General features: G+C 35.2%; 3 protein-coding genes across 6 annotated transcripts in view; 2 read left to right on the forward strand and 1 right to left on the reverse strand.

Annotated features, from left to right (window-relative positions):
• The window catches only part of LOC126880185 (CD63 antigen-like), a 218769-nt gene extending 209947 nt beyond the window's left edge, over positions 1 to 8822 (forward strand). For all 4 annotated transcript variants that reach the window (XM_050643960.1, XM_050643961.1, XM_050643962.1 and 1 more), the window contains one exon: positions 8339 to 8822. In XM_050643960.1, coding sequence (XP_050499917.1) covers positions 8339 to 8404 — 66 coding nt within the window. In that variant the 3' untranslated portion in view covers positions 8405 to 8822. The remainder of the gene's footprint in view (positions 1 to 8338) is intronic.
• A 1225-nt stretch (positions 8823 to 10047) lies between these two features.
• The window catches only part of LOC126880181 (vacuolar protein sorting-associated protein 54), a 130624-nt gene continuing 116206 nt past the window's right edge, over positions 10048 to 24465 (reverse strand). Inside the window, exon 9 of the mRNA XM_050643954.1 lies at positions 10048 to 11337. Within this exon, the coding sequence (XP_050499911.1) occupies positions 11304 to 11337 (34 nt within the window). The 3' untranslated portion in view covers positions 10048 to 11303. The remainder of the gene's footprint in view (positions 11338 to 24465) is intronic.
• The window catches only part of LOC126880187 (cilia- and flagella-associated protein 161-like), a 54388-nt gene continuing 54111 nt past the window's right edge, over positions 24189 to 24465 (forward strand). Inside the window, exon 1 of the mRNA XM_050643969.1 lies at positions 24189 to 24383. Within this exon, the coding sequence (XP_050499926.1) occupies positions 24284 to 24383 (100 nt within the window). The 5' untranslated portion in view covers positions 24189 to 24283. The remainder of the gene's footprint in view (positions 24384 to 24465) is intronic.

The following is a 24465-nucleotide window of genomic DNA, read 5'->3' on the forward strand; positions in this document are numbered from 1 at the left end:
ATGTATACTAGATTTTTTTCTAGTCGAAATAGAATAAATAAAAATATTGGGATGGCCGGTAAATGAACTCAGATTATCCGTTACAGATCAAATTTAGCGTCGTAACCACTACAACTACATAAACCATTTCGGGAATAATAGTTAATTGGATTATACATTTCTAACTTAAGACTTCTAAACGGCTTAACCGATTTTGATCACTAAACATGAGTTTGAAACGTATTGACAAGTAGTATCTGATGCATCTGAGTTCAAGTATGAAAACTAAAGTTGTTACAAAAATTATTGAGCTTGAACTGTTTTTCCCCATAGGAAATAGATTTGATCATACTTATGAAGCGTATAACTTAAAATTTCTAATTTTCCCGGATATGAGGTAAACAACGTTAGATTAGCCTAGAGTCCTTCTACAAACGCTCAGTTATTGGCGCAATTCGTAGGTTGAAATTTTGAGTAATTGTCGAAAAACCAAAATTTTCAAAGTTTAGTTTTTCAATTTTTTGGCTATACTGAGCCGTGTGTACGTCTGAGCTTGATCGCTTAGGCAACGTTTGAAAACCTAACTCAACCCTATTGATGTGGTTTATTTGCGATTTTCCTGTCTCTCCTTGAACCTAAGATATATACGCCCAAAAAATTTGCCATTTTGTATCTACCTAGCCCTATAGCTGGCTTACGGGTAGTCAGAAGTCAAAAATTACACCGGTTCTGAATCGGCCCTCACACCCTCTTGAAACACAGAAAAAAAATTCAGATCGGTGTAACTTTTCCACATACATACATACATACATACATATGTACATATCCACAAACATTTTCCCCTTTTTAAATAAAAATTGAGTTCTAATTCTGAGCTCGCTAACTTTTAAACGGTATAACCGATTTTCAAAATTAAACATGCGTTGGAAAGGTCATGATCTATGCTATCAGAAGCCGCAAAGGCCGAACTTAAGTTTTTGAAATTTTTGGGAGTTTTGGGGACGAGAACGAAAAACAGACCCTAAATAGGAAAAGCCGTAAAATCCACAGCCTTGGACCAAAATGAAGAAGTAATATATGGATCTAGGAGTCTTTTCCTAAACTTTAAGATGGGATTTGGCTCAATTTTCAATTCAGTCAGGTTTAGAAAATCGAAAATTTCGTGTATATAATATATAGTGTCGCATGTAGGGGTTGTGCGCCACTGGCGAGAACTGTCGTTCTCTGGTAATTTTCAAAATTAGATGTGCGTTGGAAAGGTAATGATCAGTACTAGCAGAAGCCGCAAAGGTCGAACTAATATTTTTGAAATTTTTGGTAGTTTTGAGAACGAGAACCTTGGTCGCAATCTCTCCCAAATGATCTAGAACTTACGACACCAGTGATAAGACAATCCGAGTTCATATCCCAGCCATCCTAATAATTATGTAATTATGGCCGGCAAATGAACTCGGATTGCCCAATCAAACTAGCATCGTAACCACTACAAGTACATAAACCATGATTGATTAATAACATTGATTTTTTCGATATAAACTAAATTTCGATAACCAATAAATCGAAAACTATTAATTTTATCAAAAAAATATAAAACATTTTTTGCTTACAATTAATGTTTTTACCAACATTTGCGGTCAAAATATAATAAAAAATTTCCACCCTCGCGACGGGGTGGCAACCACCCCATGGTAAAAGCGTCTTTCGGAATCATACAGATTTTGATCCTTAGACTCTCCACTACTTATTCTCAAATTTTCAAGCAAATCGATCCATTCTGTAAAAATTGCGAAGTGAAAAGTTTCAGTTCCTGGACTAATTATACTTTTGGAGCTCTATAACTTCTGAACGGCTGAACTGATGTTGATCACTAAATATGAGTTTAAAACGTATTGACAAGTAGTATCTGATGCATCTAAGATCAAGTATGATAACTGAACGTATTACAGGAATTATTGAGCTTGAAAAACGGTTTTTCCCATAAGAAATAGATTTGATTATACTTATGAAGCCTATAACTAAAAAATTCGAATTTTCCCAGATATGAGATATACACCGTTAGACGCGTCCTGAGTCCTCCTACAAACGCTCAGTTATTGGCGCAATTCGTAGGTTTAAATTTTGAGTAATTGTCGAAAAACCAAAATTTTCAAGGTGTAATTTTTCAGTTTTTCGGCTATGGTGAGCAGTGTGTATGTCTCAGGTTGATCGCTTAAGCACCGTTTGAAATATTAACTCATCCCTATTAATTTGGTGTATTTGCGGATTTCCTGTCTCTCCTTGAACCCAAGATATATACGCCCAAAAAATATGCTATTTTGTATCTATCTAGTCCTCTAGCTGGCTTACCGGTAGTCAGAAGTCAAAAATTAGACCGGTTCTGAATCGGCCCTCACACCCTCTTGAAACACAGAAAAAAAAATTCAGATCGGTGTAACTTTTCCACACACATACATACATACATACATACATACATACATATCCACAAACATTTTCCGTTTTTTAAATAAAAATTGAGTCATACTTCTGAGCTCGATAACTTTTGAATGGTATAACCGATTTTCAAAATTAAACATGCGTTGGAAAGGTAATGATCTGTGCTATCAGAAGCCGCAAAGGTCGGGCTTAAGTTTTTGAAATTTTTGGGAGTTTTGGGGACGAGAACGAAAAACAGACTCTAAATGGGAAGGGCCGTAAAATCCACACCCTTGGACCAAAATGGAGATATGACATATGGATGGACGAGTCTTTTCCTATTCTTTAAGATGGGATGTGGCCCAATTTTCAATTCAGTCAGGTTTAGAAAATCGAAAATTTCGTGTATATATAGTGTCGCTTGTAGGGGTGTTGTGCGCCACTGGTGAGAACTGCCGTTCTCTGTGGATAACCGAGTTTTTATCGAGATGCGGCTTCTTTTTTAATATATTTACATACAAATTTTATGGGTGTTTTGTTCCTTTAAACCCCACAAATGTTTGTGTACGTTCCAATTTAACTATTATTGTGGTACCATTAGTTAAACACAGTGTTTTTAAAACTTTTTTGCCTCTTAATCTTTTTTTGATAAGTCACCTTTTATCGAGATGTGGCTTCTTTTTCAAAATATACCTAAAAATTTAAATTATAAATAAATTTTCATATTATTACCAGGTCTCTATAATCGTACTTAACCATATACAAATATGTGGTGGATTCGACAAATATTCAAAATATCTCGATAAACACTGGCTTATCGAAAAAGTACTAAGAGGCAAAAAAGTTTTAAAAGCACTGCTTTTAACTAATGGTGCCACAATAATAATTTAATTGGAACGTACACAAAAGTTTGGGGGGTTTAAGGGAACAAAACCCCAATAAAATTTTTATGGGGTGCACAAATTTCACTTTAATTTTTTTTTAAGATGATGCTGCCATAAAAATGACACATGTCCATTTTCAATAAAAAATCTCTAAGAGTTTTCGATATATGAAAAAAAATCGATTTTCATTTTGTAACTTCAAAGGGCTGTAACTTTTTTTGTGTGCACTATTGTATATAGGTAAGTGAGGTTCAATCAACCTATTTTTGACCCCAGAATCTGGGGTATAATTTATGACCAATCTTTTCGGGACACCCTGTATAGCCAATTTTAACTGTGTATCAGATACTTTCGTACATTTAAACCAAGCTAACATCTACTTTCATGCCCATAAACGAAAACTACCTAATAATATCGTTTTTTGTCCATTGCGCTATACGAAATGTGCAAAAGTTCACATCGTCTAGCAAAAGCTTTCTATTGCTATTGCTTTCGATCTATTAAAAGCCAATATATGGCGTCTGTCTATCGATCTAACTTCTAACTCCTAATGTCATCCATTGTTGATTATTTGCTCCTAAATCCATACTGCCTATCGGAAAAAATTCCTCCTTTTCATTCAGTTCGTCTGTTAACCTTCTAGCGATGTTATGGACATCTATAACATTAGATGTCTATAACATTTTTAGCGACAAAGATCGGGGTACCGTTTTTTTATTACAAAACTTTTAATTTTCAAAAAAATAAAGAAAATCTACGGATTTCGTTTTGATTCAAACAGGCTCTCTGAACCGAAAAGTGGAATATTTTCCTAGCGGTGCCTCTTGGTATTGTTATACCTGGGTTATACAGAATACAGAGAGCTTGAATCGAGTCGAAATTCATTTCACTTTTAATTTTCAGTTGTGGATGTACTTATATTTAATTAATAAAGATTTTCGATCTCTTATCCGACTTTACAGCCGCGTTTCGTTAGTCCGATAACGTAAATATGTTAATGTTGTTCTGAAGCTATTTCCTTGTGGCATTTTTATAATTAAGTATTTTCTATGGGAAATAAGCCACAATTTTACTAAAAAATGAATTTATTAACGTTTCGAAGCCCAAATCGGGTTTCGTTGTCAAAATACAAAATACTATTAAAATAAACAAAAATGTTGTTGCTAAGTAAAAAAATTCTTCTAATAATTTATTTAATCTGACTCATTTATATTGGCAATTCAGACGTATATTATACATTTTAAAGTAGAAGACTTTAAAATGATATCGCCAATATTTATGAGTTGCGTTCCTGGGACGACTTTACTAAAAGATAGTTCATTCGATTACATGAAATCAATCCCAACTCAAGAATATCCGTCGTAAAAAAATCATAGCATGTGATCTGTCTTTAAAAAGACAACCACATGCAACGATGACAGTAAAATTCTCGCGTTAGAGATTCCATAGTAAATCACGAGGGAAAACCAGGAAAAACCTCGTGATACTATCCCGACATCGTAAGTATTTGGTCTTACATTTAATTTACCTTCAAAAAACTAATACCAAATTCTGACTTTAATATGTTTAAACATATTAAACTAACATAGAGTTCAGTGGAGAGATTCAAGTATAGTCCTGAAAGAATCAGATAGTAAAAAAAATCAAAGAAGCAGCTCTAATTATGCTAAATGAAACCAATTGTGTCGCAAATTCCTCGGTAGAATGCAGTAGGACGTGGTTACCCATACTGAAAGAGGAAGTCAATAGAAAGAAAATACCACGATTAGTAAGTCAATATCATATCGAGTTAGTACATATTTTATATTTTAGTATTACTTATTGTATATCTATGTATTATTAATATTATTTATAATTGAAACATATTAAAGTCAGAATTTGGTATTAGTTTTTTGAAAACAAATTAAATGTAAGACCAAATACTTACGATATCGGGATAGTATCAGTAGGTTTTTCCTGGTTTTCCCTCGTGATTTACTATGGAATCTCTAACGCGAGAATTTTACCGTCATCGTTGCATTTGGTTGTCTTTTTAAAGACAGATCACATGCTATGATTTTTTTACGACGGATATTCTTGAGTTGGGATTAATTTCATGTAATCGAATGAACTATCTTTTAGTAAAGTCGTCCCAGGAACGCAACTCATAACTATTGGAGATATCATTTTAAAGTCTTCTACTTTAAAATGTATAATATACGTCTGAATTGCCAATATAAATGAGTCAGATTAAATAAATTATTAGAAGAATTTGTTTACTTAGCAACAACATTTTTGTTTATTTTAATAGTATTTTGTATTTTGACAACGAAACCCGATTTGGGCTTCGAAACGTTAATAAATTCATTTTTTAGTAAAATTGTGGCTTATTTCCCATATAGAAAATTGTAAATATGTTAATGACGCGGGACGCGGAAACGCGTCCAACCTGCACTCTGAAATTTTTTAGAAAGTGGTAGACTCGCTCAAACGAAGCAGTTAAAACCATTTTTAAGAGTTTTGTAATCATCTTCCAAAAAGGACGATGTACTGTGGACTATAATCTTTCTCTCAAAAACTTTCCGTTGCTCTTATTATTAATGTAAATTAATAATCTTATGGTCGTTTTGTAGATTTTCAATTTTTTGTTTCGGCTTGTCTTATTTCTAAATATTTTTTTATTTCTGTAGATCGTTTTATTTCTAATTTGAATTCTTCTTCTTATATTATCTACACTTTCATTTTTTCTGTTGACTAATACTCCCAAATATTTGAACGTTTCAGCCTCTTCGAAACTGTGTGCATGTATTGTCAGTTCTGTCGTTTGTGTCTTCTTTTTCTTGCTTATGTTCATGTATTTTATTTTATATTCATTTATTTCCTGGCCTCGTCTTCTATTTCTTGGAAGGTTTTCTTTAATGCCCTTTTATCTATTGCTACTATGGTTATATCGTCCACATACCCCATAATTTGTACTGTATTCTTGTTTATAGTTCCTGCGTTTGACAGCTTTTTTATTATTTTGTCTTCTTCTTCTTCAGATGCCGTGTCTGTATTCAGACGTTGGCCGTCACCATGTTTACAATTTCCTGAAATCTCTCTGTATCGGCTGCTGCGCGAAATAATTCTTCTACTGTGGAGCCACACCATTGTCTAATATTACGCAGCCATGAAAGTTTCTTTCGACCAATCCATCTCTTTGCCTCCACTTTTCCTTGTATTATAAGGCGAAGCAGATAGTATTTAGGTCCTCTAATTATATGGCCGAAGTATTCTGTTTTTCTCCTCTTTATGATGCTTATGAGCAGACATTCTGAATTCAGCATTTGAAGAACATCTTCATTGGAAGTGTGCGAAACCCACGATATCTTTAGGATTCATCGATAGAACCACAATTCGAATGCTTCTATTTTGTTTAGCATTGCGGTTTTTAACGTCCATGTCTCACAACCATACAATAGGATAGACCATACATAACATTTCAGCACTTTCTTGTAAAACTGGTTTCCAGGTCATAAAAGCCTTCCGTGATATTTCGATCCTAGTTATTATCTCTTCATCAGAGTCACAATTTACATTTAACCAGCTGGTTAAAATGGTTGAAATGATTTACCCGTTCTAACTCCTCTCCATCAAGAGAAAGCGGACCTTGATCTATATTAATCTTTCCAACTGCCATCCACTTTATTTTGAAATGTTGATTTTAAGGCCTCTCCGATAACTTGCTTCACTGACTAGATTTAGTAGTGTATGAAGATCTTGTAAATTTTCAGCAAGAATGGCTGTCTCGTCAGCGTAATATTGTTGATTACTTCTCCGCCTAGCCTTACTCCCTCTTGTGTGTCATCCAAAGAATCCCTAAAGATTTCTTCAGAGTACAGATTAAAAAGGGTGGATGATAAAACACAACCTTGTCGTACTCCACCTTTTATCGGCAGTTTTTCAGTACGACTGTCTCCAATTTGGATAGAGGCTACTTGATTGTAATATAAGCATTTCAGCAGTCTTATATCGTAGTGGTCAAGTCCTGCTGCCTGCAGGCAATCGAAAAGTGTATCATGTTGCACTCGGTCAAATGCCTTCTCGAAGTCGATGAAAAAAACATAAACGTTCTTTCGGAATTCACAACTTTTTGTATTAGAACGCGCATACAAAATAGTGCTTCTCTAGTTCCTAGACCGTTTCTAAATCCAAATTGCTTATTACCCATTCTAGTTTCGCACAGAAGGAATACTCGATTTTGTATAATACGTAAAAGTATTTTAAGTGTGTGACTCATCAAACTGATTAGTCTAAAATCGCTGCATTTGGTGGGCCTGCTTTTCTTTGGTAATGTTATAAACAGTGACTCCAACCAATCATCTGGTATTTTTCCTTTGTTGTAAATTTTGTTAAAGAAAGTAGTCAAGTAGGTAATGTTTTCCTCATCTAAAAGTTTAAGTAGCTCAAACTCAACAGGGATTTGATCTGGTCCAGGTGCTTTATTGTGTTTGGCTTGTTGTATTGCTTTTATGACTTCTGACTTCAGTATGCTGGGGCCTCTGTCTAATTGGTTGTCACAGGTAGTATTTGGAGCATTTTCTCAGAAGCATCGTCAAAAAGTCACTGAGGTGTCTCTCCCATTCTTTGCACTGTTGTTCGTGATCACAAATTTTTCCGTCTGCGGTTTTAAGTACGTGAGCATTTTTCTGTTTTCTAATTCCGGAGAATATTTAAGTTTCTTGTGGAGGTTGAAACTGTCATGCTTTTATTTTGTCTAGTGATAGAATAAATAGTAAGTACCGTTGAGAGGGCATCTCCTTGTCTTGCTCCATTTTTTTTTCTGTGCTTTCTCTTCCGGTGTCTATTGTTGCTTGGGAATCTCGCATTGTCATTTATTTCTATCATTCTTTTAATTTTATTTGGTATTTTATTCTCTTGTAAGCCTTCGACCATTTTTCCCCAGTTTAGTTTGTCAAACGCCTGTATAAAGTCTAGGAAAAGTATATTTCTCTGTCGAACTTTTATGTTTTCTCTGTCACTTGTTTTTGATTGATTTATTAAAAAAGTTAATAAGTACTAATCATTATTCAAATGTTTTTTAGCTCATCGGAATTGGATTCTCCTGTCATTTGTCCAAACAACTGAAGAATTCATATTATAGTACATAAAGTAGTTATCAAATCACTAATTATGTTATTTTCTAAGAATTATTGTTATTTTTGTAATTTTTTTTCCGTATTTTTATTTTTAAGTATAGATATTTTATTTCAATATTTCAAGAGGAACGAATAAAACAGATTATTTTGATGTACCGAATGTAAGATTTTTGATTTTGTACTTAAATTTTTTGGTAAAGAAAAATCATAATTTTGGTATTAAAAATTGAAGCACAATTAAATTTTTCACAATATTTAGTGTTGATCCTGTAATTGGCACTTATTTTTAATTAGTCCACTTTAGAATAAGTTCAATAATTGTTAAAATATATTGTAAAGTATTTAAAAATAAAAGTTGGAAAGAAATGTATACCAGAACGTTATTGTTATGAATTGCAGTATTTTTTAAATAAATAACCATACATGGTGACTATTTTTGTTTTGATATATTTTTTGTTAATAATATGATCGACATAATATTTATTTTTAGCAATGAAATATTTATTGCGAGTTTTGTTATATTATAAATGATTTATGAATATATAGCATGAGAGCTGTTAGACATTTTTGAGTAGGTATTTTAGACAATCTGAAAATTTTACAGGTGACTCTTCCATGATAGCCTAATACAAAAATGCCGGTCTGGCTGGAGGGTAGTGGTTATCTTCCTCAAAAATCCCCCTCAAAGTTAAAAAAAGGGGTAAAAATTGTTATTACAAAAAATATCATTGACGTGACTTTAAAGTAAATTTAAATATTCAAATATAAAAAAAATTAACAGGCCAGGCGATTTCCAAAAGATTTTAACTCTGCAAGATGCTTGTATGGGCGCCCCAGGATTATTTTCAGGGGGTGCATCTGAACTTCAGAAGGCATCTAAACCTGTACATACTATTAACCAGTATAAAGTATAAACAACTATATACATGCATAGCTATGTACTTTCTTTCCGGACAGGGGGTGCAATTGTTATTTTGACAGGGTATTTTTTAATATTAAAAATAAATATTCTAAAAAAGACAGGTTTTTTTAGTGAAATTTTCTAACTGCCAGGTAATCAAACAAATTATGCGTGCATATGAATGAAAAGCGCTATAAATAAGCAGCAGTGTGAAAAAGAGCGTATACCAATAGCTGTTTTGCTCGAGCGAACGGACTCGCTACGATAGATGATGCAAACAGCTATTGGTATACGCTCTTTCTCACACTAGTGCTTACCTATAGCGCTTTTCATTTATACATGCACGCGCAATTTGTGTGATCACCTGGCAGTTAGAAGATTTCACCAAAAAACCTGTCTTTTTAAGAATATTTATTTTTAATATTAAAAAATAACTTGTCAAAATAACAATTGCACCCCTCTGTCCGGAAAGAAAGTACATAGCTATGCATGTATAGTTGTATATTTTATATTTGTTAATAATATGTACAGATTCAAATGCAATCTTCTGAAATTCAGATGCACCCCCTGAAAATAATCCTGGGGCGAACATGCAATCATTTTGCAGAGATCTCTCGCACATCGTCTGGCCTGTTTATTTTCTTTCTATTTGAATATTTAAATTTACTTTAAAGTCACGTTAATGATATTTTTTGTAATAACAATTTTTACCCTTTTTTTAACTTTGGGGGGGAGGGGATTTTTGGGGAAGATAACCAGACCCGCATTTTATATTGGACTATCATCTGAAAAATTTTTCAGATTGCCTAAAATACCTACTCAAAAATGTCTTAACAGCTCTCGGACCAATACTAAATGGTTATTAACTTGAACAATAAAGGAAAAAGTATAAAAGAGTTTAAAAATGTATTACAGTTGCTCCAATGAATCTTTGAACATGCATGAAATTATTCACGAATTCCTTTTTATACTACTTAGGTCTTTTTTTACTCACAGAAACTAGTATCGCTAAATTAAGCCGCTTGTTCATAGACACATTTAATACAAAACAAAATAAGTTATACATTTAAATATAAAAATTTATTTTGTATAAGCTTTGTCCACAAATTGGAAAAATTTTTGACAATAAAGCATACCTTACTTACTTACTTACTTACTTACTAAATAAGCGATACGGCATTCGCTAAAATTTTGACGTTTATCATTGTCTATAAAGAATTGTTGGATTCTACCGTTACTTGATGGAAGTAGGTCATCCACGTATCTCCACCAATATAAGAACTGTTTGAATGCGAGATATTTTGAAATCGTTGTTTGTAGATGGTTGTTAAATGTTGTTAAAATACAACATTTTCAATTACCCAACAACTCTTATATTAATTTTATTTGACATTTGAAAAAATCTTTTTTCATAGTATTCCTCCTACAAAAACTTTTTCTTGTTAAAAATCTTTTAGACCATATTACAAATTCGATCATTATATCTGAAATTTTACACCTTCTTGAAACTTCCATAAATCAGGACTACTTTGAATTTAATAATCAAATGTGCACAAACAACAGTACAGGACTTATCATGGGCAATCCTCTAAGCCCATTGCTATCAGATATTTTTATGAATCATCTAGAAACAACGATTTCACATCCCGTATTCAAACAGTTCTTCTATTAGTGGAGATACGTGGATGATATACTAATATGCTTTACAGGAATTAACAGGCAACTTGACCAATTTTTATCATACCTACATTAATTTACTCCATAGTAATATTGAGTGTACAATACAAACAGAACAGAATCAGCCCATAAACTTTCTAGATGTAACAATTCTTCTTCTTCGTCTAGCCATTCACGTCCACAACTGAACATAAGCCTCTTCAAGTCTTCCACTCAATTGTTTTTTGTTGTACGCTACTTGTAGCCAATTTTTCCCGGCAGTCCGTTTCAGATCATCTGTCCATCTCATAGGAGGTCTGCCTCTAGGTCTTTTGTGTTGGTATGGTCTCCAGGTTAGAATTCAGGGGCGACATTTGATTGAAAATGACTGAAATTTACAAAAAATAGATCAATTTTGTATTATGTTTGCATATATAATGTATTGTATATATAATGTTGGCCCCCTAGCAAAATTTCAAATGACGCTCCTGTTAGAATTGTTCTGTGCCATTTGTTTAGATCGCTACATGTCCAGAACTTTAACTAGCTACATGTCCAGCGTATTCCCATTTCAATTTTAATGATTTTTGTACCACATCGGTGACTTTGGTTTTCTGTCTTATCCATGTGTTTGTTTTCCTGTCCTTAAGTGATATGCCAAGCATTGCTCTTTCCATCGCGTGTTGACTGACTCTGAGTATGTTCATATTCTTTTTTGTGATTGTCCATGTTTGTGCCCCATATGCCAATATCGGAATAATGCATGCATACAATTTTCAGATCTAAGATCTTTAATCTAATCTGAGCATATAATTCAGTTTGCCGAATGCTGCCCATGCTAACTTTCTTCTTCTTTTTATTTCTTCCGTTTGAATTTCCCTATTTAGTATTATTTTTTGTCCTAAGTATATATTATATTCTTCAACTTTTTCTATAACTTTGTCGTTTATGTTCGACAAAACGACAAAGATGTAACAATTACCAGACTGCAAAACAAACATGAGTTTGTTTTGCTTATTGGCTAATCCTCTTATTTCTCCCATTGCGACATACGCAGCTGAAACATGAACTCTCAAAAAAATCGATGAAGTAAGATCCAAGACTTCAAAATGTCCGGATAAAAATACAAAAGAATTATATGTGTGTCCTGTCCTGGACAGAACACAGAACGAACTTTTCAAATATGACAGAGCTTCATATAAAAGATAGGTAAATAAAAAAGTAAAACAAGCGTGCCTAAATTATTTCGGCCCCATAGCCGGAAGAACGGAAACCATCGAACTATTGGTATAGTAGAGAGAAAGGTAGAAGGACGAAGGCCAAGAGACCCAACACGATGGGCAGACCATTTGGTTCGCCAATCTGATTTGGCTGATTACATAATATAACTCAAGTAATTTAAATGCGGCTAAGATGGGCAGGCCACGTGCATAGACTTCATAAAGAGAGACTTTTAAGACTGGTATGGGAGGAGATTCCTACAGGCAAAAGACCACTCTGACGTCCCAGAATGCGATGGAGAAATAACATCCAAGCAGATCTCCGGAAAATGAACATTCCATTTAACCCTAGGTTTATGGAAGACCTAACAAATTGGAAAACAGTTGTACAGTCAGCCAGGACCCAACCAGGGTTGTAGCGCTACGTGATGATGATTAACTAATTTGAATATACAGGGTGTCCACAAACTCTACCGACAAACGAAGACAGGAGATTCCTCAGATAATTTTAAGACAATTTAACCCAATTCACCTAGTCCGAAAATGCTTCTTAAGGGAGCTAGAGCTCTTTGAAGATGGCGTCATGAAATTAGTATTTCTTAAATACCTCCAGAACGATTCTATTTAGAAAAACGAAGATTGGTATGCATATTTACTTTTCAGAGTTGAATCGATTCCATCCATTACAAATTTCTAGTATCGGTCATAGGCGTCCGTTTTGGGTAGAGCAACGGGTATTTTATCACATAACTATTTTGTTCTTAACTTCTATGCATTTTTGACACCGGATTATTAAATTGTGAGGTATTCTAGTACTAAAAGGTACTCTTTGTTTAAGTCGGTAGGACACACCGTTTTCGAGAAAAACCGATTTGAAAGTTTTTCGTTTTTGGAGTTTGAAAAAAAATTGAAAGAACTTTTCAACAAAAAATGAAGTATTTTACAAACATAAAGTAGGAGTAACTTTTAGTACTCGAATACCTCGTAATTTAATAATCTAGTGTCAAAGATGCTCAAAAATTCAAGACAAAAAAGTTATACTATAAAATGACTGTTGACCTACCCAAAACGGACGCCTATGACCAGTACTAGAAATTCGCAATTAATGAAATCAATTTATCTCTGGAATATAAATAAATGTACCAGTTTTCGTCTTTCTAAACAGTTCTTTTTTTTAATTCAAAAAGTGATAAATTTTCAAATCGATTTTTCTAGAAAACGGTGTGTCTTACCGATTTAAAACAAGAGTACCTTTTAGTACCAAAATACTTCACAATTTATAGTCCAGTGTCAGAAATGCATAAGAGTTAAAGATAAAAAAGTTATGCGATAAAATAACCGTTGCCCTACCCAAAACGGACGCCTATGATCGGTACTTGAAATTTGCAATGCATGAATTAGATTTATATCTTGAAGATAAATACGCGTACCAATTTTAGTTTTTCTAAATAGAAGCGTTCTGGAGGTATTTAAGAAAAACTAATTACAAGACGCCATCTTCAAAGAGCTCTAGCTCCCTTAGGAAGCATTTTCGGACTAAGTGAATTGGGTTAAATTATCTTGAAATTATCTGAAGAATCTCCTATCTTCGTTTGTCGGTAGAGTTTCTGGACACCCTGTATAATTGGATGAGAATTATTTTCAACAGTGAGTATCACAAAATGGTATCTACTGTATATTTGATAAAATAAACAATATATAACTTATCTAAAAATATATAATTTGTATCGATACCTTATTTTTATTTAGAGTTATTTCAACATAAATAAACCATGAATCTAATGAATACTTCTTTGTGTCCATAATTGCTAAATTTTTAATTTTACATGTAAATAAAAAGCGAATAAAAGTATTGTTTTTGTTTTCTTGGTACCAAAATCTCTATTCATGAGTTGCTATGTATTTCTACGTTATCATTCGGAGTAGAGGCCTGGACACTTTCGGAAGCTTCTTTAAGAAAACTCGAGGCATTCAATATGTGGTGTTACAGACGGATTTTAAAAATTTCGTGGTTGGATCGTATGACTAATGTTGAGGACCTACGTAGAATAGGCAAAGAATGCGGGATTATTAACACCACCAAAGAGCGCACACTAGAATATCTTGCCCATGTTATAATTAATGAACAGATATATGGCTTGTGGCAACTCATTCTTCAGGGCAAGGTATTTGGAATGAGAGTGTCAAGGAGAAGAATATCTTGGGTTCGGAATCTGAGAAAATGGTTTAATACATCGACAACCGGACTATTCCGAATAGCAGCAAGCAAAATTAGGGTAGCCATGCTGATCGCTAACATCCGGAACGGATAGGCACCGCAAGAAGAAGAAGAAGATGTTTTCTTATAATTGTTCGATCGAGAACCGAATTTATGCATTCACTGAAACTATCTTAAAGATAAAAATTGTGTAATAATTATTACAAAATTGTGTAATATTATTGATTATATATACTAAATCACTTGAAGATTTTTTTACTAAAATAATGTTATCTTCTTCTACGGCACTACAGCCCAAATTGAGCATTGGCCTCCTTTATTATTTGCCTCCACCCTTCCCTGTCTGTGGCTGCTCTTTTCCATACACGAACTCCTAAAAGGGCTTGTGCGTCGCTGTTTATTGTGTCTTCCCAGCGCTTTCGTGGCTTCCCAATCGGTCTCTTTCCTTGCATTCTAGCATTCAGTGCTCGTTTTGGTAGCCTATCCTCTCCCATTCTTATCACATGTCCGGCCCATTGCAATCTTTGTATTCCAATGAAGTCTGACAGGGGCGTTTCCTTATACAGTTGATAAAGCTCGTTGTTGTATCGACTTCTGAAGATTCCGTTTTCCCTCGCAGGTCCTAGTATTCTCCTAAGTACTTTCCTTTCGAATGTGTCGAGTTTGTTTTTGGATGTTTCTTTCAGGACCCAGGCTTCACTGCCATAGCATGTTATTGGGCGAATTAAGGTTTTATAGATTCTCATCTTTGTATTTCGGTGGACACTTTTAGACCGAAATATATGGGAGAGGGCAAAATAAGCTCTGTTTGCCTGCGTTATTCTCTTCCGTATTTCTCCATCTTCTGATCAATCGGCATATATTTCTACTCCCAGGTATGTAAACTTTTCAATCGTTTCAATGTCATCTTCATGTATAATGTTTTCTGGGACTATATTTCTTCTCGTCTGAGTCATTATTTTTGTTTTTTCTGTGTTAATTTCCAGACCTAGCATTTTTGTTTGTGTTTTTAACTCTGCATATGTTTCCTGTGCTCCTGTTGATGTTCTACTCATAATATTAATATCATCAGCATAAGCGGCCAGTTGAACAGTTCGGTTGGTCAGTAGATTTCCTCGTACAGTTTGCATTTGCCTAACCGCATACTCCAGTGCCAGGTTAAACAATGTTGGGGCCAACCCATCTCCCTGCTTTAGTCCCTGCGAAATGTTGAAAAAGTCTGTCCGTTGGTTTTGTATTCGTACACATGCCTGAGTTTCATCCATTGTGGCTTTAATGAGTCTTATTAGCTTATGTGGTATGGCCAATTCAGCCAATATATAGTATAGTTTGTTCCTTTTGACTGAGTCGTATGCCTGTTTGACGTCTACAAACACGTTGTGAACATCAACATCGTGTTCCCATGCTTTGCTAAAGATCTATTTGACTGTAAATATTTGATCCAGTGTCGATCTTCCCCGTCGGAAGCCCGTCTGATACTTTCCAATAATAGTTTCTGCTAGTGGTTGGAGCCGCTGGTTTATAATATACGTGAGGACTTTATATGCTGTACATAGTAGAGAGATTCCACGGTAGTTTTTGCACTGGAGTTTGTCTCCTTTTTTATAGATCGGGCATACTATTCTTTTCTTCCAATAGTCGGGTATTTTCTCTTCTTGCCATACGTCTTTGATGAGCGCGTGGATGTGACTTGCTAGGTGGTCGTCACCTACCTTATATAGTTCTGCTGGTATTTGGTATTTCGTCAACTCCCGGAGCTTTATTGTTTTTCTGGGCCTTAATGGCTTCGAAAACTTCCTCTATGGTTGGAGCTTCTACTCCATTCTCTTCTACGTAGATCATACCCATTTCATCTTCCATGTCTACTTGAGTTCCAAGTAGTGTCTGAAAATAATGCTTCCAGGTTTCTGTGACTATCTGTTGGTCACTGATTATTTGCCCACTTTCATCTTTACATAGACTTGTTTGAGGTTTATACCCACTTTTATCTTTTTTAGGTATTCGTAAGCCCCTCTAATTTCGTTGTTTTTTAAATTTTCTTCCATTTTTTCTATTTATCCATTTTCATAGGCTCTCTTTTTATTTCTACATGTCTTGTCTGCTTTCCGTCTTGCGACTTCAAATAATGTTCGTCTTTCCCGTGTTCTTCTTGTTATGTACATTTTGTGTGCTTCATTTCTTTCCTCTATTGCTTGTCTGCACTCGTCATCAAACCATGCTGCTCTTCTCTCCTTTTTCTTGTTTCCCAGGGTGGACGCTGCTGCTGTCAGTACTGCTGTTTTGATATTAGTCCATTTGCCCTCTATGCTCTTGTGCAGTTCTAGCGTCCTTAACTCATTTGCGACTTCTTGTTCGAACTTCTCTTTACATTCCTGAATCTTCAGTTTTTCCAGGTCCAGTTTGTTTGTTCTTTGTGGTCTTTCGTTTCTTTCCCTGTTAACTCTGCATCTAAATTTGGTTTGTACTAAAAGATGGTCTCATCCACAGCATGCTCCTCGTGTTCTCACATCGGAGATACTACTGGCTGCCCTTTTGTCTATCAGCACATGGTCAATTTGATTGGTTGTGGTTCCATCTGGTGAAATCCATGTCATTTTGTGCATGTCTTTATGTGGGAAGCATGTGGAACTTATAACCATGTTTTTACTGGTGGCAAAATTTATCAAAAACTCCCCATTCTCGCTTGTTTCATTGTGCTGAGAGTGTTTTCCTAGTGTGCTATAAAAATGCTGTTCCTTGCCTTAGCATTCATATCACCCATTATAATCTTGATGTCATTTTTTGGCGCACTGTCATATACTATCTCTAGCTGTTGGTAAAAGCTTTCCTTTGTATGTTGCTCTTGATCTTCTGTTGGACAGTGAATGTTTATCATTGTTAGGTTGAAGAAGTGGGTGCAAATTCTCAACTTGCATATCCTTTCACTGACTGCCTGGAAGTCGATGATTTTTTACTTAAAATCATTATCCACCACAAATGCGACTCCACATTCTTTGCTTCCTTGTTCCTTCCCACTATATAGAATTGTGTGCGTTTTAGTGTCCCTGACACCTTTCCCCAGCTATCTTGTCTCCTGAAGAGCAGTAATCATGAGCTTATATCTTTTTAGTTCTTGTAGAAGTGCGGTTTGAGCTCCTGGTCTATTTAGCGTCCTCACATTCCAGTTTCCAAATGCATAGTCCATGTTTCGTAGCTTGAGTCGTTTCCGAAAGTTCCGTCCAGTATTTCGAGGCAAATGTTCAGGTTTCGTAACAGTGTGTTTCTTTCGGGAGTGGGTTGTCAGCCCACCGCCCAACTGTATAAGCCTGATGGAAGGTGTAATAAATAAAACAAATACAATACTATATTAAATAATTATTGTAGTTATGATTAACAAGTATCTTAGTTCACATTCTACATGCCGGTAACGCTAACCTAACAACCTTGAACCTGACTGCTGTCACCGTCGCACCTCGCTGTCATGTAATCTTGTTACCAACATGAATAATATGAATGTCACTTAACTCTGTATCATCATCCTCTTTTCTTTTTCTTTATAGGTTGAGCTTACAAGGTTTTTTAATTTGTCTCCCTGACCTTGTACAGTAAGCATTAGTTGGATTTGACATTTCAGGTGTATGATTGTCAGGGATTAATATTTCTCTTGATTGAGGGTCCCTACTTTCAATACCCTCATTGTCTGGCAATGCATGACCCACACTAACATCACCACCCAAAAGAGTGGTTACTCCACGGTTACTCTTTATTTGATCATCTCCAAGGTCTAATTTTAAGATTTGGCAGTGACAGTATGTAAATAATAAGTATTTATCGTTCAAAATATAATAAATTAAATATAATCAAACTCATATTCACACACCTAATCAAAAGCTTTTTACAAGAACATAGTCAGCGATTTTGACATGGCTTAGAGCCAGACTACATCAAGATCCCCTATAAATCGTGCTGGTAATAGCCTTGCAACGAGACCAAAAACAAAAAGAAGAAGAAGAAGAAAGTACACTGCTCAATTTTCTACAAAATACGCTTTAAGAGTCGTATCAGTTTTTTTTGGAACCAGCTGTACATTTTCAATACTAAAACATTTGTAATATAAATTAATCTATTAATCTAAGTACCATCTACACGATAATTGTGAAAGTATCCGAAGTAAGAAAGAAAGAAACTAATATTTCATCAAAAATATTTTTGATGAAATATTTTGAACGTCGAAATGATTAGCAAAATCTTAAAAAATAATCATAATTAATTATTCGAGCCATTTTAAATATCATGTGAAGTGTTGCTTGTTTTGTGTGCACCCTGTATACAAAACCGTTAGTTATTGAGAATTGTTAAAAGCGCTGGGTAGTGAATATTTTCGTAATATGGGTACATTTACATTCTTCCACTTATCGGTTTGTTTTGATAATAATTACGTCAGATACATATCATATTGTTTTGTTGAATCAGCAGAATCGCTTATATGATGGGAAGAATTTACCCTTGAAATGTGTAACGAGAATTTCGAAAAGTTAGCGTCGTATGAGTATGTGAGCAGACAAGACAAGATACCGAACGAAGAGTATCGGAAATATTTCCGCGTCGGCCGGTAAAATATAAGTAAGTTCCGAAGATACTGTAATGCACGTCGAAATTCCGGATTACGGTACAAACACTTTAATTATACACGGTGTGTTATAATCAGTGCTGTTTTTGTAATAATATAGGTTCCGGTACGCAATGTTTCAGGAGTCTGGGGGGAGTCAGGCCCCTGGAAAACTTTGTAAATTTAGCCTCAAAAAGGGCGTTTTAAAGCTATTTGGGAGCAAGGAAGAAATTTAAGAATTGTGTATAATTTGACCTGAATACTATAAAAAATCTAAGGCCATCTCTACTTTGCTACATCATTGATAAAATAACTACAAAAATTATTTTTCTCAGAAAACTTGAAATTTTTGACTCCTATTAAACTTGTTTGTGGTTTCTTAACAGGTATGTCTGCTTTTACTGGAAAAAACTCTATTTGCTAAGTAACTGGCCTACTGTAGAAATTTAGTCTTGTACACATTTCAAGGGCATATTATAAAAAACGCACAAAATCTTAGTTTACATGTTTTATTGCATAATTTTCCAAATAACAGTTCAAAAGTAACAAATTAGTTAGTATTCAGTAACAAATTAATCAGTGTAAGTTTTTAGATCATAGCTACATTTTACAAGAAAGAAAGCAATAAATTTGAAAACTTACAGTTTATAGAACTGTCCAAAGTTTGGAGAAGTTTTTGTCGTAAGTCTCTTCTCTGCCTCTTTCCTTGCTGTTTGTGTCCAATGCTGAGTGCCGTCCCCGAAGCAGCCACGAATTCACGTACTTCGAGGGTTCAAATCGAGTAAGAGGTGGGCCGTTTAACTTCACAAACATTAATGAAGAAACAGTTTTTGTGAGTAGGGAAGCTGTGCCATCAGTAATTATCAGGTTCATTTGGGAAAATCCGCTTTCACACTCATTGGAAGATATTGGTATTGCCTTTAAAGCTGTTGTCAAACGTAGCAAATTTTCTGGGTAGCTATTGTTCACACAATTTTCCCCCAAATTTCTACAATTGTCAAAAACATATTCTCTGAAGGATTTAATTGCCTCTCGTTTGTTCACTTGTAGATGAACTGCGAGCGCTTCAATGTATGTTTCCCGAAAAGTATTGTCTTTAATGTTTTTGGGCCAAGCGTTTTTGTCAACTTCATCTTCTTCAAGTGCCGTCTCCTAATCGGAGGTTGGATATCATCATCACTATCTTTACTCTATCCACCGCTGCTCTAAAGAGTTCTATAGAACTGTATCTAAAAGTCCCTTAAATTCTTTAACCATAACACTCTCCTTCTTCCTATACTCCTTCCGCCTCTTATCTTTTGTCAACTATGCGTGCACAATTGGCCAACACTGCAGCGTCTCCACTGAGCATCCTCTTTTCGACTGATTGAGCAGGGTGGTCATAAAACACAACAGCATTGATTGGGTCTTCATTAGATTTCACATACAGTTCGATTCCCATAAAACTTCTGTTGTTGACAGCTGTCTCAGCTTGCGCATAAAACATTCCAGGACTGCCTTTTCGAGAAACAAACGTGTTCATCAAAATCTGAAGTTTCTTGTTAGCTTGAAATAGGTCAAGGTCTCGATGTTGCAACTCCTCACTAACATCAGATAGTTCTTGCAGTGCGTCGCACATCAGTCCCTAATCCAAAATGAAACACGTTGATGTCAGCTTTCTGTGTAGGCCTTCGTATTTGGATCTTTCCAAAGGATCACGCGTCTGGTCTACTTTGGCTGCTGCAAAATGGTTGGTTAAGACCTCATAATTTTCCCAAACGGCCGAAACTGTGCGAAAACTTGATGCGACCCACCGCGTGTTCAACACTCTACCGATTTTTAACAGTTGTACACCAAGCTCATCGGCACATACGTGCAGCTCCCGACTGTTCTTGGGCGAGGCGTGATACAGTACGTATAGTTTGTCTATAAATCCCTTGATCCGGTTTATACTTGCCATTTTCTTTACCACGTCACTCACACACAACTCAAGTCTATGATTACAGTAATGCCAAATAACAATAGATGGAAACTTCTCTTTCAACAGTACACCAACCCCAGACTTCCCTTCAAGCATCACTGCTGCTCCATCACATGCCAAAGCAACAAGTAAACTTTTTAAAACGTTTTCATCTATTTTGTGCCCTTCAGGGCATTTCATAACAGATCTAAAAATTCCACGAGACGTCACATTTTCCAGTTCCACAAGGTCTAAAAAGAAGTTCACAGGTGACTCCATATATAAATGTTTTAGGCACACTCTAAGGTACAAAATAAATGTTGATTTTTTACTTAATGTCGTTGACTCATCAATAATAAGCGCAAATTTATCAGTCCCTTCTACAATTTCCTGTACAACTTGTTTCTTCATTTCTGAACTTATGTGAGCAATTATATTAGCACAAGCGTTCCGTAAATGTAAAATTCTGCCCATATCTAACCCGTTTAACTCTTGAACATCTATTTCTGCCTCAAAGTGGCTGAAAGATTGATTTTCCTTTGCTATATTATAAGCAAAAATCTTAACAGCGCAGCTTCATGAGCAGCACTAACTTTGTGATCAAATATCTTTTTTTTTTAGTCAAGTTTGTTGCTGAGCTCGACTCTCTACAGAACTACTATCATCACATTCAGTCCACTGCTTGACCATTTTCATACCATTTTTTTTTCTACACCCAGAGATCCAACTTTTCTGCAAACGTCACAGCCTAAGGCCTAACTTTTTGTTTTGTACAATAAGCCAATCGTTTTTCCTACAATGTTCACTCTTTTGTTCAAAAGTCCAACAGTCTGGCCAGTGTTTATCACCTTCTTTGGACTAGATACTAGTGAAGGCGTTTGATCCAATATCACTGGAGATGTTAAGCATTTTTGAAATTGTTCATCTAGTTTTTGTTTTTTGGGCTGGTTAAAATAATTAGTAATCTTCTGCATTTTTGAAGCAACACAACACTTTCATACTAAATGAGCGGAAGAGGGTAGCAGATTAGGGCGCACAAATAGGACAGTGGCAAGTACCTGTCACTTTGACCGCGGTTACTGAACTGAGTGAAATATGGAAAACAAAACAACACACGACCTTGGATAGTGCAATATTGCTGGCCGCGGGGGCGGAGACTGCGGGGAGGGTAGAAGAAAATACAGTGGTGGGATCACGATGAGTAGAATTCTATTTTGCTGACGTCACGTTGCCTAGCAACCGTCGATTCTCGCATTGTAAAATTCGTTTTGTGACGTCAGCAAAATAGAATTCTACCGAGCGTGATCCCACCTGTCTCGCGTTAAATACAAAGTTGTAAGTTCTACATCGGGTAAATCGCATAATGACTCACCTAAAGTTACAAAATATTTGTTGTTTTTTTTTTGTTTTCTTGTCCCAAAAGGTGCCGGTACGGCGTACCGGCGCGTACCGTCACAAAAACAGCACTGGTTATAATTATCCATTTTAGAGAGATATACTGTTTATTTTTCGCTTTAATATTTTGCAAGCTGTTAACTCTTTTGACTTAAGCTAATTATAGAAGATAGAAGTACAAAGGCTTTTATTTAATTTCGAATCTCGGGGGGTTTGTCTTAAGATCGGGTAGATTTTTAGAGGCCTCCACAATAATGAATCATAAATTATGTAGTTACTTATATTAATCATCGATTATAATTTAATTACTTCTTTACGTTGTAAATATTACACCATAAAAATTAAATAATACATTTATAAATTTCCGGCAAAGGTTGCATTAGTAATCCGCTAGTTGGTGATGCCAGCGAAGCTCAGAGCGAATACATTTTTTTTCGGAAGTTTTAAATGGTTTACACTGAAGTCTATGAGATATACCGATTAATATCGCTGTTCCTTACAATAACAAGATATTTATCAAGCATTACGAGATAATATCGATGCATGCAAACCTCACTATAGAAAGCCAAAAATTGTAACATGTGGCTAATGTTAAAAGTACATACACCAATAGATTTAGCGACAGGAATTATTCCAAATGTTTAAAGACATTATTCAAACTAGGATTCTAGTTTGAATGAAGGTGGTGATATCTGTATGTCTGTATGCAGCGCTGGATTAACCATTAGGCGGACTAGGCGGCCGCCTAGGGCCCGGGCGCTTGATGGGGCCCGCATCCCGCTCAAATGCATTAATTGTTATTGAATTATTTAAGCGGTGATTTAAAAAAAATGTAAAATGTTAAATAAATCAAATAGGGCTAACAGCTTTTTTACATTGTCGTAATTTATTTTTGGAGTAACTACATCCCAAAACGACATAAATATCTGTAGGTAAATTTGTATTGAGTAAATGGTCGCTATAATGGGGCCTACTTCTTATGGCCGCCTAGGGCCCCATGATGCCTTAAACCGTCACTGTCTGTATGTAATATATTTTACATATTTGATGATCGATCTCATTCCCTTTGATACTTCTATCCAGAAAAGGTAATTTTTATCCACTTTATGCTGAGTGCTAAGTAAGTGTAAGTAATGTTGAGATACGTGTGTGTGTTTGTGTTTATTATTATTATATATTATTGGCACTGGTTTTCACAACCCACTGGCCAGTCAATTCCATAATGATTTTATGCTCTGGGGAGTAGTGTGTGTGTTGAGTAAATGTCTTGTTACTTAGAGTTGACTTCATTGTCTTTATACAAAGAGGCGCTTATTTAATCCGAACGTCTTCGGTCCCTCATGTCAGTAACGATCCCATAAGGATGTAAATTATTTTTCATTTACCTATTATTTTTTTAATAAAGAAAAATTTCCCACTAAGTCGGGATTCAAACTCACGACCTTTGGGTCCAAAGGTAGACTCTCTTACCACTGAGCCACGGAGAGGTGTAATGTTGAAATACACATTTTTTTCTACCCTTGGTTTGGAAACTTAAGCCACGTAATGAGTCATGTGTAGTGTGGGTATGTTAAGTAAATGTCTTGTTACTAAGTAAAGTCGACTTCATTGTCTTTACAAAGATATGCTTGATTCCGAACGTCTGCGGTCTCCTAGGTGAGTATTTAGAGAATATTATTTATTATTCTTCTTCTTACTCTCTTTCTTGGCTTGCATACTTGTGTATCTGCCAGTACATTTGATTGTATTGCAGCTCGTCTTGCTCTAAGCAATGCTCCAACACTGAAAACCTAAATGTTGCCTTGATTTACCAAGTAACCAGGGAAGTATTGGGGGATGTTTAAAATAAGTATTTTAATCTATCACGTCTTCTCTTGTCATTTAATTATATATTTTCTGTCATACGAGACACTATTTTCTGTCATAATAATTTGGTTTTTGATAACAGTACATAATTGTATTACAAATTGTACCATGAAGTGTAATTGTGATAAAAAACGATCATTAAAAAATGATCATGATGATGGAAGTATGTTTCAGAATAGAATTATTTATTCGTTGCCGGTACATATAGGTAAGTACTTTTCAGTAGCGTACTGATAGATCAGCGGACGCTGGTTCCAGGTAGAATGCGGGCCCCTTCTTAATAAAAACAC

The sequence above is a fragment of the Diabrotica virgifera genome, chromosome 2 (genome assembly GCF_917563875.1).
Source record: "Diabrotica virgifera virgifera chromosome 2, PGI_DIABVI_V3a".
NCBI lineage: Eukaryota > Metazoa > Arthropoda > Insecta > Coleoptera > Chrysomelidae > Diabrotica > Diabrotica virgifera.